At 36.9% G+C, this 16,532-nt stretch overlaps 1 protein-coding gene across 2 annotated transcripts in view; it reads left to right on the top strand.

The window, feature by feature from the left end:
• LOC134246242 (usherin-like) overlaps positions 1-16,456 on the top strand; it is a 79,718-nt gene extending 63,262 nt beyond the window's left edge. For both annotated transcript variants that reach the window (XM_062728571.1, XM_062728570.1), the window contains exons 43-64: positions 59-261; positions 534-742; positions 1,027-1,126; positions 2,024-2,169; positions 2,675-2,805; positions 3,197-3,384; positions 3,709-3,859; positions 4,556-4,753; positions 5,751-5,948; positions 6,168-6,322; positions 6,685-6,874; positions 7,715-7,822; positions 8,524-11,514; positions 11,710-11,903; positions 12,039-12,134; positions 12,356-12,600; positions 13,046-13,266; positions 13,518-13,697; positions 13,800-13,874; positions 14,486-14,730; positions 15,280-15,453; positions 16,023-16,456. In XM_062728571.1, the coding sequence (XP_062584555.1) occupies positions 59-261; positions 534-742; positions 1,027-1,126; positions 2,024-2,169; positions 2,675-2,805; positions 3,197-3,384; positions 3,709-3,859; positions 4,556-4,753; positions 5,751-5,948; positions 6,168-6,322; positions 6,685-6,874; positions 7,715-7,822; positions 8,524-11,514; positions 11,710-11,903; positions 12,039-12,134; positions 12,356-12,600; positions 13,046-13,266; positions 13,518-13,697; positions 13,800-13,874; positions 14,486-14,730; positions 15,280-15,453; positions 16,023-16,100 (6,476 nt within the window). In that variant the 3' untranslated portion in view covers positions 16,101-16,456. The remainder of the gene's footprint in view (positions 1-58; positions 262-533; positions 743-1,026; positions 1,127-2,023; positions 2,170-2,674; positions 2,806-3,196; positions 3,385-3,708; positions 3,860-4,555; positions 4,754-5,750; positions 5,949-6,167; positions 6,323-6,684; positions 6,875-7,714; positions 7,823-8,523; positions 11,515-11,709; positions 11,904-12,038; positions 12,135-12,355; positions 12,601-13,045; positions 13,267-13,517; positions 13,698-13,799; positions 13,875-14,485; positions 14,731-15,279; positions 15,454-16,022) is intronic.
• The last annotated feature ends 76 nt before the right edge of the window (positions 16,457-16,532 follow it).

The following is a 16,532-nucleotide window of genomic DNA, read 5'->3' as shown; positions in this document are numbered from 1 at the left end:
CTTTTTTTTAATATGTTGACTATTTTAAGCTTATTTTTAATATGTTGACTATTTTTAGCTCCGCTGGGTATGGCAGCTCCACAGGTTTTTGTTGTCAGTGATACAATTCTTAGAGTGACCTGGTCAGAACCAGCGACCCCTAATGGAGAGGTCACAGGATACTATATCTACCTCAATGACAGAAGATTCAATACTAACTCAGCCAAAGCAGGCTCCTACATTCTCACTGATCTCCTACCATATACTATCTTCAGGATTCAGGTATTTTTTAAAGTTCTCAGAAACAATGCCATAAACCATATAAACTTCAGTATCTCAAATATTGAAATCTCAGATACTATGGTAATGTCTGTGAATCAGATTTTCCAAACCCCTTTTCCAAATATTTTAACTAAAATCTGGAAATCTTGGATTTTGTATGAATTTATTTTTCTTTGTCCCATACATTCCTAATAAGGGGCTTGGTTCAGTGTAAATTTCTAAAAAAAAATCCTTAGGAAAATACTCTTATTTTGTGTTGAATACATTTACAGATGGAAGTTTGCACCACCTTTGCTTGTACACAGAGTCCTGAGATCAGAGTCACCACCAGGGAATCCTTACCACAAGGTGTGGTGCCACCAAAAGTGGTTCCTCTCTCCCCCACAGAGGTCAACATCACATGGATTGAACCCACCAAGCCTAATGGGATCGTCCTCAGATATGACCTGAACAGGAGAACAATTGTACCTTGTTCATTAATGTAAGGGTTTTGATAATAAGAGAAATGTACATCAAAATTGTTTAATTTAGTCCTCATAGACTTGTAGTTGATGATAATGCATACTTGTGTTTGACTGCCTGAGTAATTCATGTGACCTTTATGTGATACAATCTTGTTTTTTGAATAGTTCATGCTGTGCAACCTTTGCCCATATGGATAAACTTTTTTTTACTTCCACTTAAGAACGTCTGAGTCAGTTATATTGAAAGTCAATTTTAATTAGAATGAATCACTTAATGTTTGACCTTTTGATTGGATAACAGTCCCCCCAGCACAGTTTATCCAGAGCACACAAAGTGTACGTACCTGGAGTGTAGCATTCACCAGAAAATCTGTGGGTCTGTCTGCTTCAGTGGACCTAAAGTAAGTCAAAGTCACATTTCCTTTTATCTCCCAACCATTGTACTGTAAATCACTTTTTATTCGCGAGAACTTAGGTGTGCTCGCATTTCCTTATAATAGTATTTCATAATATTATATAGAGCAATAACTACAATTTGTGAAAATTTTGTCTCGCTAATCAAGGGACAATGACTATCTCGCGAAGATAAGGTGTCGCGAAAATTTAGTGATCTACAGTACAAAATCTGAACAATATAATGTCCTTGAATAGAGTGCTAATAGTTGAAATTCTTAATTAAATAATTTATTTTTATACATGTTATGATGTAGGTAATACCAAATGGATGCAACTTTTTATTCTGCTAATCAAGAGTCAATGACTATCTCGCGAAAATAAGGTTTCGCGAAAATTAAGTGATCTACAGTATATGTGATGTTAATGTAAATGTATGTGCTAGCTTAATTTTCATTATTTATTCAAGGATATATTTTTCCTGCAGAAATGTATTCTCCATTTGAAGTGTCAAATTCTATTTCATAAGTCTGTTTCTATTTGGCATCTAAAAAGATGAGTGTATAATAATACTAATGACTACATGCTATAACTCTTTACACTTAAACTCTATACATACTCTTACTCATCACTCTATATAACTCTATACATCCTATAACTCTACACTATATACTGTATACAGGGTTATTTTCGCCCCATGTTATTTTCACCATTTTGGACTTGCGAACAATTTTGGCTTGTTTTAAATTCCCCCAGGCATAGTTCTATTTAAGAAATTATGCTGTGTAATTTGAATTTGCCCTGTTTAAAATTGGCCCAATCAAGATGACGGCAAAAGGGGTGAAAATAAAACGGGGGCAAAAATTTCACTGTATACAGTAACTCCTTACACTTCCTCTGTGTAGGTTTGCTGTGATGGAGTAATACACACCAGTAAGCCAGACTTTGAATGCTGTGGGAAGTCCTACTTGTACAAACCTTCTGTGGATGCTGTTTGTTGTGGGGATAAGTTCCACACACCTGTGAACAACTATACTTGTTGTGGCTCTAGGTAAAGATCAGATCAAATAAATTTTGATAGAAACAACTTCACATTCTGAATTTACTAATTAACTGTGCTTATTTCATAGAAAATTAGAAATTGAAGTAAAGATTTTCTGTTTTACAAAAATCTGACTGATTATTTAACATTTAAGATAGTAAAACTCGGTGTACTTCAAACACTCATAACAGATTTACAAACATTTTATCTATGTACTGTGAAATCACAAATTTTCATTGGGTTAATTTTCATTGTTTTCGAGGTATGAAGAGACCCATGAATTCATGTCCACCACAAAATGTAAAATGTTACATGAATACTCAACAATTATTCATCAACGAAATCAAATCCCCATGAACCAAGAGTTTTTCCTCTAACCAGGAAAACTTCAGCCAATGAAAATACGTGATTTCAAAGTAATTTTTTACAAAATTTGATCTATGATAGTGTGAAACTTGTGGATAAAAAGTTCCTACACAAGATGAAAATGACAATTTTTCCCCACATTTGACAGGTATGTAGAAGTGTTACCAGACCATACCTGCTGTGAAGACGACAATGAAGACCGTGTCAGTGTGGGTCTGGGGAACTTGTGTTGTGGGGACATTCCATACCTTAACAACAGTGCCCAGATGTGCTGTGATGGTCTGTGTCTTATTGATATACTGTAAACCAAGTTTTATTTGTGTGTTAGAAATATTTGCAAGTTTCACAACCAACTTTAAGTCGTGAATATTAATCGCCACAAACCATTTATTTTGTATTGTTTTTATTCTTGAAAATTAATCATCGCGGATTAATTTCAGAACTGATGGATCACGAATTAAAGATGACGCAAATAATAGTTGGTTTACAGTACATAACAAATGTTATTCCATCTTTTGAATATTATGATTGCATAATTCCTTCCTTCAACCTGCAAAAGATTTAGACACTCATGTCCCTTCTTGGGTGTCATCCATTGTAATATACATTATTTTATATGTATGGTGTATGAGAAGGTCAATCCATCAACTTAAAATTTCATTATGTTCAGGTGAGCTTCATGCTGCTCTGGATCAAGTCTGCTGTGGTGGACAGGTCTACGATGGTCATGTGATCTGCTGTGGTGACCATGTGACAGGAAGTGCCTATCAGATGCAGTCTGGGATGATGTGTTGTGGACAGGATTATGTTTTGACCAATAGGAGTCTGTGCTGCACTAGTGACACTGGGCACCAACAGGTTACAAAAATTATAAGCATTCGATAGTCTAGAGCTATCAAATTTTAACTACTTAAGGTTTAAGGAATATTTTTTTAAGTTTTGGTAAGTGAGATATACAGTAAAACCTTATCATCTTAAACTCGGTGGGACTGAGAAAAAAATTCCTAGATATCCAAGAATTTGAGATATCAGGGTAAAATGCTTAAAGAATAGGGGTTAGGTCTTAAAAATCACTGTAATTTGCATATCCATGGTATTTGAGATGTCAGTGTTCTATACACTAAAGTTCAATCGTATTACGTTGAGAAAAGAATTTATGTGATGTTTTCATCATGTCTTCAGGCGTTTGTGTATGGCAGTGCCCTGGAGAAGACTGCAGCCAATGAAGTGTGCTGTGGATTAAACAAGATCTCTAAAGGACTCGGCTGTTGTAATTATCAAGGCTACAATCCCTACACTCATGTCTGTGCTGATTTCTCCAGCATGCAAAATGGTAAAGTTTTAGTTTTGATGTTTTATATCTGCATGAGCTTAAATCTCAAATAATTTAATTTCACTTGTATCAAGCAATTTTATAGGCTGAATCATTCAGAGGAACATATAACATTTTGTATAACATAACTTGCCTACGTCACAATGAGTTACGTCAAAAAGCGTTACTTTTAAAATATGCTTAATTTGGCGGGAAGCTTGTCGTATTATTTTGTCTACACTGAAATTAAATTATAATGAAGCTAATTTCAACTTATGTTATCCGATATAACAAAATTTGGGGCTCTTAATATTTCTTTAAACCGCTTCGCGGTTTATAAAGCGTATAAGCCTTAAATTAAAACTTGCTATTCACTGTTTGATTAAATAGTAAAAGTTTCTCTTGTGATTTTTCTATGATAAAATATAAGCTTTACAGGTTGCAAAACTTGCAAAATTACTCTTTGATGTGTATATATGTGTATGTAAACTCTAATTATACTGAAAGTTTCCTTTTTTTCTTTTTTGAATTTCTTTAACGAAATATAAGCCTTAAATAAAAATTTTGAAATTCTTTAACGAAATATAAGCCTGAAATAAAAACTTGCAATATGTACTGTTTGATGTGTATATTTGAGCTTGTGTTCAGAATACTTAGAAATTCCTCCTTTTATTTCCTTATTTCTGAATTTCTATGATAAAATATAATCATTTACAGGTTGTGGAATGGGAAAAACTTGCAATATGGCTGATTCTAACACCTCATTCTGTGACCGCTGCAACTTTGACAAGAACTCCCTGATCTGTGGTTCATGGACTGGCAGTCATGTGACCTCTACACAAGTAGCAGAGCCCTCTGGTGACTGTGTGCTGAGTGAGGAGACTGTATTCAGTGGACTGAATGACACATTCATAGGTTGATATTCTAAACTGTTATTTGTATTCTTCAATTATTTATGGCCTCTTAGTCTAAGGTTAATCATAATTTAAACCTGGAAATTACTACTACAATAAAAACTTCTAAGCTTGCTTTATGCAAAAATAAAGTGAGCTCTTTTGATCAGAGAGTATTTAGCATCTGTCTCCAGTTGTATGTCATCAGTAAACTTAACCATTTTCAACTTCTGCAAAGCCACTAGGCCAATATCAAACTTTGCAAAGCTTCAAGTAAAGAAGAATTCAGTTTTCTTCAAAAGGAGGGCTACAAACGTTTTAGCTCTCCTGAGCTGAAAGCTCAAGTGAGCTTTTCTGATCACAAGAATTGAGCGTCGTCCATCCATCTAGCTGTGTGTCTGTCTTTCTGTACACTCTTCACATTTTCAACTTCTCAAGAACCACTGGGTCAATTTTAACCAAACTTATTACAATGCATCTTTGGGTGAAGGGAATTTTAAATTGTCAAAATGAAGGGCCAAGTCCCCTCACAAGGGTAGATAATCTAGAAAAGACAAGAATAAGATGGGATCATTAAGAAAGTCTTCTTCTTAAAAACAAGTGAGGCAGAAAAGCTGAAACATAAGTGGAAGCATCCTTGGGTAGTGTGGATTTTAAATCATTAAAATCATGACCTTCAGGGGTATGGGGGATAGGTATTACAAAGGAGGTAATCTCTGGTAAAGAAAAGCATGACCAAAGTAACTCAGGTGATTGATGTGGCCCATGCTCCTCTTGTTTTCATTGAGAGATGATAAAAAATATGGAAAATGGGGTACGGTCATTTTTAAAATATAAAATTTTGGTGATTTTTAACTTTTTGATTGGAATTTTCTCAAATCATGTGACCCTGGGGAAATGACGTTGGGCTGTAATAAGATCAAATAAGCACAATAAGGGCCCTTTCAAGTTGAAAATTGTGTCTTTTTTAGCTCCCCCCCCATATTACTCCATTTCTTCTTATATATATTTTTTAACAGATACCAACTTACAGCCATTCTCTGTGTATGAGTACATACTGGAAGTTGTGAACAGTGCAGGAGGAACAGCAAGCAGTGTGGTAAAAACCAGGACCCTGGCAGCTGCCCCCAGTGGAGTGGTCCCCCCGGCAGCTACCGTGGACCCCTCCCAAATCTACGTCATTTATCTCACCTGGGACATGCCTAAAAAACCAAACGGTTCATAAGAACATATTATTTTTAGAATATGAACATTTCGTTTTGGGATGTGAAAATATTTTGAGAATGAGTACAATTTTTCATTATGTTTTAAGTATTGAAATGAAAATTGGAAAAAAAGTATTTTTATTTTATTCACAAATACACACAAAAAATCTAGGTAGTACTTGTAAAATTATTGCATTGATATTAATGAATGTAATGTATGTTCCTATATAGGGGAGATAACCCATTTCATCCTATATCGTGATGGCCTGGAACTCTACAGGGGTCTGGATTTTGAGTTTACTGATGACAAAGCAATTCTACCATATCAGTCTTATGTCTACAAGCTTACAGTTTGTAATGTCGCAGGCTGCACAGATAGTCAAGGAGTAAGTGTGGATTTTTTCTTTTGAAGTTCAATATGAAATTGAATGGATTTGATATTCCATTATATTTCAAAAAGCATGATATATAGCCCAATTACAATATGAAAAACAGCATGATTTGGGTAAAATATCCTGATTATGTTTTGATACCCCAAATGTAATATAGGTATATCTATTACTCTTTCATATCTTTGAGCACATACATGTACATTTTGTGTTGTGAATTTCAATTATTCCATTAGGTGAACATTACATCAATCATCCAATGAAATATTTAGATTGTCAATTTCATTTATCTTAGACTATTTTCTAACTTTTGGTGGACACCTTTTATTCTTTTTAATTGACCTTTTTAATCTATTCAGGTGATGATAGCGACTGCTGAGGGGGTCCCTGAGAGAATGGATCCCCCCGTTCTCCTCCAGATCCAGTCCGAGAGTGTGGAGGTATCTTGGAAACCTCCATCCAAACCTAATGGCATTATCACCAACTACATCCTCCATGTGTCAGATGGGCGGGCCATTAGAACCATGCAGCTGTCAATCACACTAAGAGGTGAGTACAGATGGGCGGGTCATTAGAACAGCTGTCAATCACACTTAGAGGTGAGTACAGATGGGCGGGCCATTAGAACCGTGCAGCTGTCAATCACAGATAGAGGTGAGTACAGATAAAGGGTCATTAGGTCCATGCAGCGGTCAATCATACTAAGAGGTGAGTACAGGTGGGCAGGCGGTTAGAACCATGCAGCTGTCAATCAAACTGAAAAGTGTGTACAGGTGTACCTTGTTTTTGTCAAATTTGTGTGGGTATAGCTGAACGCTGTTGAAAAACTGCATACATCAAGTCTCCCGACTTTTACTTGTTCCATCTATACTGAAGTACTACCTGAAACATACTACTTCTTCAAAGCCACATCCCCTCCTTTGTTTCCCAAATGAAAAACAGAAAATTTGAATGATTTCATATATTTTGTGGACAAAGAGGCATACATGAATGACAAAGTAAAGTACATGTACCTTTAATTTACTTTAAAAATGATACATGTAGTAACATATACTGCCAAAAAGTAAAATTCTATAAGATTGGGGAATGTGGACATGAGAGAAAAGTTTTTTTCAATATCTTAAATGATGATTAGAGCTTAGATAGAAATCCACATATATTTTATAATTGACTCTAGTGTAAGAAGTATACTTGGCCATTTTATGGATTATGACAAAAGTTATGCTGTGAAAACAGTCATCAAAACTGAAAGACCATAGATGCAAAATCTGAATGATTTTAAAACTACTAGATGCTGTTTTCTTGGGGGGTTCTTAGGGATTCCCCTTCAAATACAGGTGGAAATTGAATTCTGTAAATTGACTTTGCTGAGGTTGGCTTATATTACAGACATGAAGCCCTATACCAACTACAGTGTTCATGTTGAAGTCTGCACAAGAGTGGGTTGTACTAGCAGTAAGGAGGTCTCTTTTCAAACCCTTCATGCATTACCAGAAGGTACGTAACAACAATATCAAAATGATTTATGTGATATTTTTACTATAAAAACAAATTTTCAAAGGGATCAAATTTTATTGATTTGTAATATAAAGATGCTTTGTGGCATTAAATTTTTCGTTGTTTTGAAATTAAACACTATTCAATATATACTAAAATGAAATTTCTAGTGGCATTTAATAGGGCTGGGACGATATATCGAGATATCGATATATCGTGATATATGTGAGGACAATACACATATCGATACATTTTGAATAAATTTCGAGATATCGCCCCAAAAAAATCTTACTTCTGTTTTTCTTTGTTTATTTAACATTTGGGGTTTAATAAATAAAATAAATAAGTTAAATATAAATATAGATATGAAATAAATAATAATTAACACCACTTAAGTAAAATATTTTTGTTTAACAACTATTTTGAAAAAAATTATTCTCATTTGCAAAGAAATAATTTGTTTATTTCAATGCAAAAAAAGATTTTACAAGCAATTAAACATATCGTGATACATATCTTCGTGCTCATTATCGTGATACGTATCGATATAGAAAAAGTATCAAAATGATTTAACTTCGTTGATAATTAATAACAACGAAATAAACGCAATTTAATCCCCACCAAAATTTTCTGCTTTTACTGTAAACAATGTCCCTTTGCACTTTTTTTTGTAATAAATGTTTTTTTCGATCTTTTTACAGGTGTTCTTCCACCTCGGATCGTTGCTCTGACAACTTCCTCAGTTTTGATTTTCTGGGATCCTCCACAGTCCATTAATGGCCTCCTCAAGTTTTACTCAGTGATGAGAATCTCCTTCAGGGGAGCCAAGAATGTATATTTTGGTAAAGGCTTATCCTCGACGGACTCTGGTCTGGTGCCTGGAAGTACGTACAGTTACTATCTGATAGTGGGAACGAGTGAAGGCAACACTAGCAGTGCTATTAAATCGGTATCCATGCCGACAAATATCCCGGACAACATTCCGGCTCTGAAGACAGTCACTGTACAGAGCAGCTCCTGGATCTTTATAGAGTGGGACCCCATAGTCACGTCCTCTGGAACCATCGATCAGTATGGTGTTATACTCAATGCTGGACAACCAACAGAGATTGAAAAGAGAGTGGGTCTGAATTTTTCTACTATAGTGACTGGATTGAAGCCTCATTTTGAATATGATGTCCGATTGGTCGCTTGCTTGGCTGGTGAACCCAATGCATGTGGTATAGGGGCTGGGACCAAGGTTAAGACTGAAGAGGCCCCGCCTTCTGACATGCAGCCACCGATTTTGACACCAAAGGGCCCAAACATGGTAGACATAGAATGGGCTCCTCCACTCTTTCCTAATGGAGATATAATCCAGTATTTGATTTATTATCGGAAATTGGGTTCTCTCATTGAATTCCTGATCAACAGAGTGGAACCTGAGATTCTACAGATCACTCATGCGGGGAACGACCTCAAACCATACTCCCGTTACCAATACAAAGTGGTGGCTGGGAACAAGAAAGGGGATGCCTCCAGCGGTTGGGCTTTGGTTCGAACCCTCGAGGCACCACCCACAGGGCTGAAGCGACCAGACATCAGTGCCACCAGCGCTTACGGTTTCATGATTCAATGGAGTCCTCCTACATATCCTAATGGAGTTATTTTGGAATACAGAGTGGTATACAAAGAGATAAAAATAAGCCCAGGGAATCACACAGTGGAGCATCTGTCTATTTCTCCTGATATCTTTAAGACTTTGGTTAGTGGACTGAAACCTTATTCCAACTATGAGGTCCATTTACAAGTTCTGAACAAAGTTGGAAATGCTTCTTCAGAGACAGTTATTGTACAAACAGATCAGTCCTCTCCAGTCGGTATGCCTGTTGTCAAAGCCGAGAAAATTTCTTCTGGTACTGCTTTGATTTTGAGTTGGGATCCACCGGCCAAGCCAAATGGAGTTATTTCTATCTATAGACTATATGAACTTGGTTCATTAGTGGCTCTCTTTCAAGGTATCAATCGGGAGTTTGAAATGAGGAGACTTCAGCCTTTTACCATGTACACAGTCCAGCTCGAGGCTTGTACAAAGACAGGTTGTACCAAAGGTGTCTTTCAGAACTTCTTAACTGCAGAAGCTGCCCCCACAAATCAGCCAACACCCAAACCATTGGAAGTAAATGCCACATCGGCCATGATCTCTTGGGCAAGACCTCTGGAACCTAATGGTGTCATTCTGATGTATGAGGTACTGAGACGTGAGGAGAGAAGACTGACAAAGAGAGAACTCTCCAATCCTGTTGTTGTGTATTCTACCAATGACACCCTCAGCTCCTCCTTTACGTACACTGATGTGGGTCTGCGTCCTTATACCGAATATCAGTACAGTGTCAGATCAACCAATGCCATCAGTTCAGTTCAAAGTCCGTGGCAGACTGTCTTTACTGAACAGGCTCTACCCCAAGGAGTGGCCTCACCTACTGTAAAGCATATCCCTGATGTGATTGACAGCTTAATGATAACTTGGACTCCTCCCTCTGAGGCTAATGGAGTGATCCAGAGTTACCAGCTACAGAGAAATGATAGCGTGCCACTCAGTTTTGACAAAAGTGATAAGTTTGAGTATGTGGATACCAACCTGCTTCCCTATTCTTTTTATAGTTACAAAGTAATTGTTTGCACTGCTGGTGGATGTACCACAAGCACTCCAACCATAATAAGAACAGTGGAGAGTCCACCTGTAAAAGTGGAACCTCCTCATCTCGAGAGTGTAAGCTCTTCTGCCATTAAAGCTACATGGGAACCCTTAAGTCAGGAAAGTGGTCAAGTCACAAAGTATCAACTAACAATGGATGGGAGCAGTGTCTACAGTGGACTCAACACTGAGCACACTCAATCAGGACTCACACCATACAAGTTATACTCATTCTCTCTTACAGTCTGCACTCGAGGTGGATGTACAGAAAGTGGAGAAGTGAGTGGAAGGCCACTGGATGATGTTCCCACTAGTTTACAGAAGCCCACACTGAATGTCCTCAGTTCTCAGTCAATAGAAGTGATGTGGAAGGCTCCATTGAATCCACATGGGATCATCACCTCTTACGATGTAAGAAGAGATGGAGCATTAATCTACACACAAAGTCTCTCCATCTCAGGGAATCTGGTGACCACCTTTACAGACTACGGACTGAGTCCTGGAACAAGTTATTCCTATGTTGTAATAGCAAGAAATAGAAAGGGGAGTGTGGAGAGTCCAGCTGCTATTGCCACAACGTACTCTTCTTCTCCAGCGGGTCTAAGTCCTCCTGTACTAAAGCCCTTGTCTTCCACTTCAATACAGGCTTCCTGGAATCAGCCTGCAAAGCCAAATGGACAAATTCAGAACTACACCCTTCTGTTGGATGGACAAATTGTCTACACTGGAGGAGCCATTGTGCTCAGTTACACAGTGCCTGGTCTCCTTTTCTGGACCGAATACACCTTTAGGGTGCAGGCGTGCACCAACAGGGGGTGTGAGCTTAGTGAGGGGTCTAAGGCCAGGACCCTGGAGGCAGTCCCAGAGGAACAACCCTTCCCCTCTGTACTGGCCCTGGCAGATGACAATGGGGGGCATGCAGGAGTTTTGGTGACATGGGACCCACCTCTGAAACCCAATGGAGTTATCATACAGTACAAGGTGTATAGAAGGAAACCTGTAACAGAAATTATAGGTATGTTTAAATCGACCTAGCATAGTAAAAAAGGTATGATGCTATTACCGGTACTATTAAAGCGTTCAAACCTAACTGCTTTATGAAGCCAATTTTACTTAAATGCATTATACAATCAACTTTTTTCAAACAAACATTCAAAATTGATTGATTTCATCCTTCTTTCAATTCCTTGGACATTGTTTTCCTTTACAGGCATGTCTTACACTGACAGAGTGTCCGTTTACAATGGCACTAAAACAAGAACTAGTGATTTCAATACAGTACCTTTCACAACCTATCAGTACATGGTGATGTCTCTCAACAGTGTAGGTGGGACAGAGAGTGAGTGGGCCAGTGTGAGCACGAAGGAGGCCCCGCCCACTGGACTCAGCCCACCCGTCATTCAGGTACTGTAAATCACTTTTAATTCGCGAAAACTTTATTTTTGCATAATTACGATATAGTGGTTTTGGTGAAATTTATTTTTAGAAATGCATGTTGACTGATTTTGTGTGGGATTGATTTTTGAATTTGAATTTTAGAGTAAAACACCCAAGGCGATAACAGTTCAGCTGAGTCCCCCTACAAACCCCAATGGAGTTGTCATTATGTACAGTGTTATCATGAATGGAACAGTGGTAGGTTTGTTTTAAGTTAGGTTTAACTCATAAATCTCTGTGAGAGAGAAAGAAGGGGGAGAGATGGAGAGGAAAACTTGATCTGAAAACTATGTTGTCTTTAAACTGAATATAATTTTTGTGAGTTACCAGTAAGCAAAATTTCAAAAATGCAGCAATTTAACCATTGGTTGGAAACAAAACTGGGCAGTAAGCAAATCTGTTGATTATTTAAATTTCAGAGAAGCAGTGGTAACACCCTTGTGCACACCGTGGGACAAACAAACTCTCTCCTGCCATTCACCTGGTACTCTCTCCAGGGGCGGGCCTGTACCCAGGGGGGATGTACTGACACCCAGGCCATCCTAGTCCAGACGGAAGCTGCTATACCTGTGGGACAGGATCCTGCCCTGGTCAGCTTTGCCAATAGTACCACCCTCAAGCTGACTTGGAACTACCCCAGGGAACCCAATGGAGAAATCATCAAGTAATTATCTCTATAGAATATTTGATTTTTGATCAATACAGTAAAACATGCTTAAAGTGAAAACACATGTATAAATGAATTGACATACATATTGTGAAGTATTTTTCGTTCACTGTGGCTTTGAAATGAAATGGAAATTGAATGTATATAATGAATTACACTTAGAGTGACGCAAAATTTTCCGTCCCTGGCACTGCATCATAAGCGTATATACTGTATAAGGATAACTCAGATTAGTTCAATGAATACTATGCATATCTTATGTTGAAATACATTGGATTCATGCATTCATTTTGGGTGGAAGGTGCTGACTACATGGTCATCTTTCTCATTGTCTTTTTAATGTGATATGTTTATGTGCTTCATGCATGTAAAACCTGTTGAATAAAATATACAACACTCTACACCTCCCCATGTTTAAACTCTCACTTCTTGATCTCAACAGATTTATACTGAAGCAGAGGTCTAGTTGTCCTTTGACCTGGCAGCCATTTACCACTTCCTGTGTTCTGGGTGAGGAAGTGCGTGTACACGAGGGCCTGGTTCTCGAGCGGACAGTCTCGGGGCTACATCCATACACTGCTTATGATTTTCAGGTTCTGTCGTTTAACAGTGCTGGGAGAGTAGAAGATGCCAGCTGGACTAGAGCTGAAACTCTGCAAACAAGTGAATATGCTTTATATTATTATAGATTTAGTTACATGTGCTTAATTTAGATAAGTGATAATGGTTACTTGAGATCCAATCATCGGAAAATAAGTTTGGTTTCCATTAACATGAATTTAATGCAGTGTTTTCTCCAAACATGCTTTTCATGCAATAGATTTCACCAAAACTGATACATGTATGATAAACAGAAACATTTAAAATAAAGGAACCAATTGAAAGAAAAAATAGTAACTTGTTTATGTTTTCAGACCCAGTGTACATAAGGTACCCCCACAACTCCAGGAATGGGAGTCAGCTGTATATTGACTGGACAGATAGTTTTGAGCTGAACGGCAAACTGCGGGAATTTGTTCTGGTCGTTAATGACCTGGTGGCATTCCATGGGGTGGGATTCAGTAGCTTTCTAGATGAAGAAACCTCTAGAAAGGGTGAGATTGTAAATTCTTTGTTAGTTTTCTTGCACCTTTTCCATAGAAAATGTTTTTTTTATTATAAATTGCATTTCATTGTATCATTAAAATCTTTTTCAGACATAAAGTTTTCCATCACTGTCGTAACTGAGGTAGGACAAGCAGCATCTCCTGCCATAGAGATCCAGTCTCCAGGTAAAGCATTATTACTGTGAACAACTTATGAATTTAATGGTTATATTCTTTGTCTTTCAAGGAAGGAGATGAGCATTGCTGTATCAATGTTTTGATTAAACTGATAAAGGTGATATAGAAAATTTCTTAAATTGATAATGTATGTCTAAAATGCACTTATAACTACAGTGTGAAAAATTTCTGTAGAAAATTTGTTACCTTGTACATAGTGCCAATTAATACAACGTAGAAAAAAATATGTATACAGTTGACATTCAGATATCCGAATGCTTCAGTATACGGACGACGTTTCATCAGAACAGAATTTTTTAATGTTACATTGTCTTGTTTAATTGGTAATTCAGATATCCAGATGCTTCACATATCCAGACAAATTGACAAGGAACCAAAGTGTTTGGATAAATGAGGCTCCACTGTATTATGTTTGATGTTTTCTGAACTTATTTCAATATATGAGCTTAACATCTCCGTACTTATTTTTAAGTTACTTCAGTTAATTATATATCCTTCAAGATGACTCTAGATGTACCTCGGAAAATAGCCACTGTCTTAGGAGGACAATAAATTTGCTATTGTTCTCGCAGCATAACTGTAGAGTGTTTCTTTCACAGAAACCATAGCCAGGATCACACAAACTGGGACAACGTCTGAGGAGTTTTATGAGGAGGTTTGGTTCATGGCGCTGATGATCGTGATGGGCCTGATCCTCCTCCTGGTCACAGTTGTCCTGTGTATGAGGTGTGTCCTGTCCTCCCGACCCTACATACGCGAAAGGTCCCCCCTCAGAAAGAGAAGAGGAAAACCCAGGGAGGGGTACTCTGACGAAGATACGTCCAGTGGGAGTGTATTTGGGACGGTAAGTTTATGATTATGTTTATGTATTGAAATGGATTTTATCATTACTGGGGGTTTACAGAATACAGTTATGAATGTGTCTATAAAGAAGTGCCAGAGATGAAGGATTTTGGTTTGTTTGAAACATAATTTGTTATAGCAAATAAGTTTATACTACTGGGTTTATCGGTACATAGAGTGACAATTCCTAACTGTATAAGCATAAATTCACTATAAGCGTGTTCACTGCAAATTTGTTTTACTTTATGTGACAATATAAAGGAGAGAACAATAAAAATACAAAAAAAAATTCCATTACATCCTTGAAATTATCAAGTAAGCATGTCCTCTTAATACAATCAATAACAGAAGAGAGAGTATTATAGTTTTGAATTTACGTCAATTCAAATTTTAAATATCAGTTTGAAATTAAGTGTTTATTTTGTAATCATGCATCAACAATGATGTCTATGGTTATTTTAACTGAGCACTCTCATACCTTTCTGTAAAATAACTGTTACATAATTTACTCTGTTTGGAAGGTATTTTTATACTAATTTTGTGATGACAGGAGATGTCCCGTCAGTTGTATGGTAGGCGGGGCCATAATAACCCGGCCCACTCCTACGAGTTTGACTTCACCTCCTCTTCAGCCAGCCCTAACTATGATGAAGATGATGATGATGGTGATGATTTTATTAATGATGACAACTTCTTCTGGAAGAGAACACTGGACAGTGGATTGGTATGATTGTTTTCTCTTCTTACTGAATTTATCAATAATTAATAGATTCCCTTGATGGTAAAAAGAATTCATTCAATTTTGCTTTAATGGGATCAGGATGAAAAGTGTTGTAAATTGAATAAATATTTGTCAAAATTGCTTTTAAGAATTTGTAATTATGTAAGTTTCTTCATTTGTTGTTGGAAAATGCATTCATTTTAAAAGATACATATATCATAAATAAAGTACATATATTTTAGACCATCATGCTGAAAAATAACCTATTGTGGTCTGTGCAATACCCATTCAGGATACATTCTTCATAATCTTTAGAATACTTTAAATATTTAACACTTCTTCAGCTTTAGCATTTCAACTTGCAGAGTACTCCCAAAAATATAGCATTTCTAATGAAAGACAGTATGCTCTTCTAAATGGAAATACAAAAGAAGTAGGGAAAAGAGGGTGTTGTCCTAGCTATTACATGCTGAATATTTTCATTTCTGTAGTGTAGACCATACATTGCTTAATTGTTTCAGTTTAGACCCTCCATGCTTTTCTGATCCATCGATGCTCTATCTTTTTAATAGTTTGATGACATGATGTCCCAGGGACCCAGTTACAGCTATTCCAAGACACAGAGTGCATTTACGGACACCCATGTGTGATATACATAATGTACCTAGATCTCTAGTAAAGCTGTCCTCACAAATTACAATTATCGTGGACAAAGAAATATTGTACAGATTTATCGGTGATTATCAGGGTTGTGGATTAAAGCATGCCAAGAAGAGTTCATGAGTGACCCACTGTAAACTTGATACAGAGACAAGTTTTAGGGAGCAATTTGTAACGATGAAGACAATTTAAATTGCCCTTACAACACTTTTTTATATACATGTACTATCTTAAAGTATTTTTGTGAGACAGCTAAATAAGTGTATCATTTGAATTGTATAATTATCATTGTTAAATGTTTTACATTTATTATTTATTTTCTGTGCAGCATAGAAATATTTTTACGTTATTTCTGATGCATTGGAATGCAAGGATCAAATAAATACTCTTGTACATATATTATATGTTCTTATGTTGCTTTA

This window comes from Saccostrea cucullata, unplaced genomic scaffold (genome assembly GCF_032062105.1).
Source record: "Saccostrea cucullata isolate Sc308-1 unplaced genomic scaffold, CSIRO_AGI_Scuc_v1 ctg205, whole genome shotgun sequence".
Classification (NCBI taxonomy): domain Eukaryota; kingdom Metazoa; phylum Mollusca; class Bivalvia; order Ostreida; family Ostreidae; genus Saccostrea; species Saccostrea cuccullata.
The sequence above is the reverse complement of the archived record's forward strand: the minus strand, read 5'-3'. Positions and strand labels throughout refer to the sequence as shown.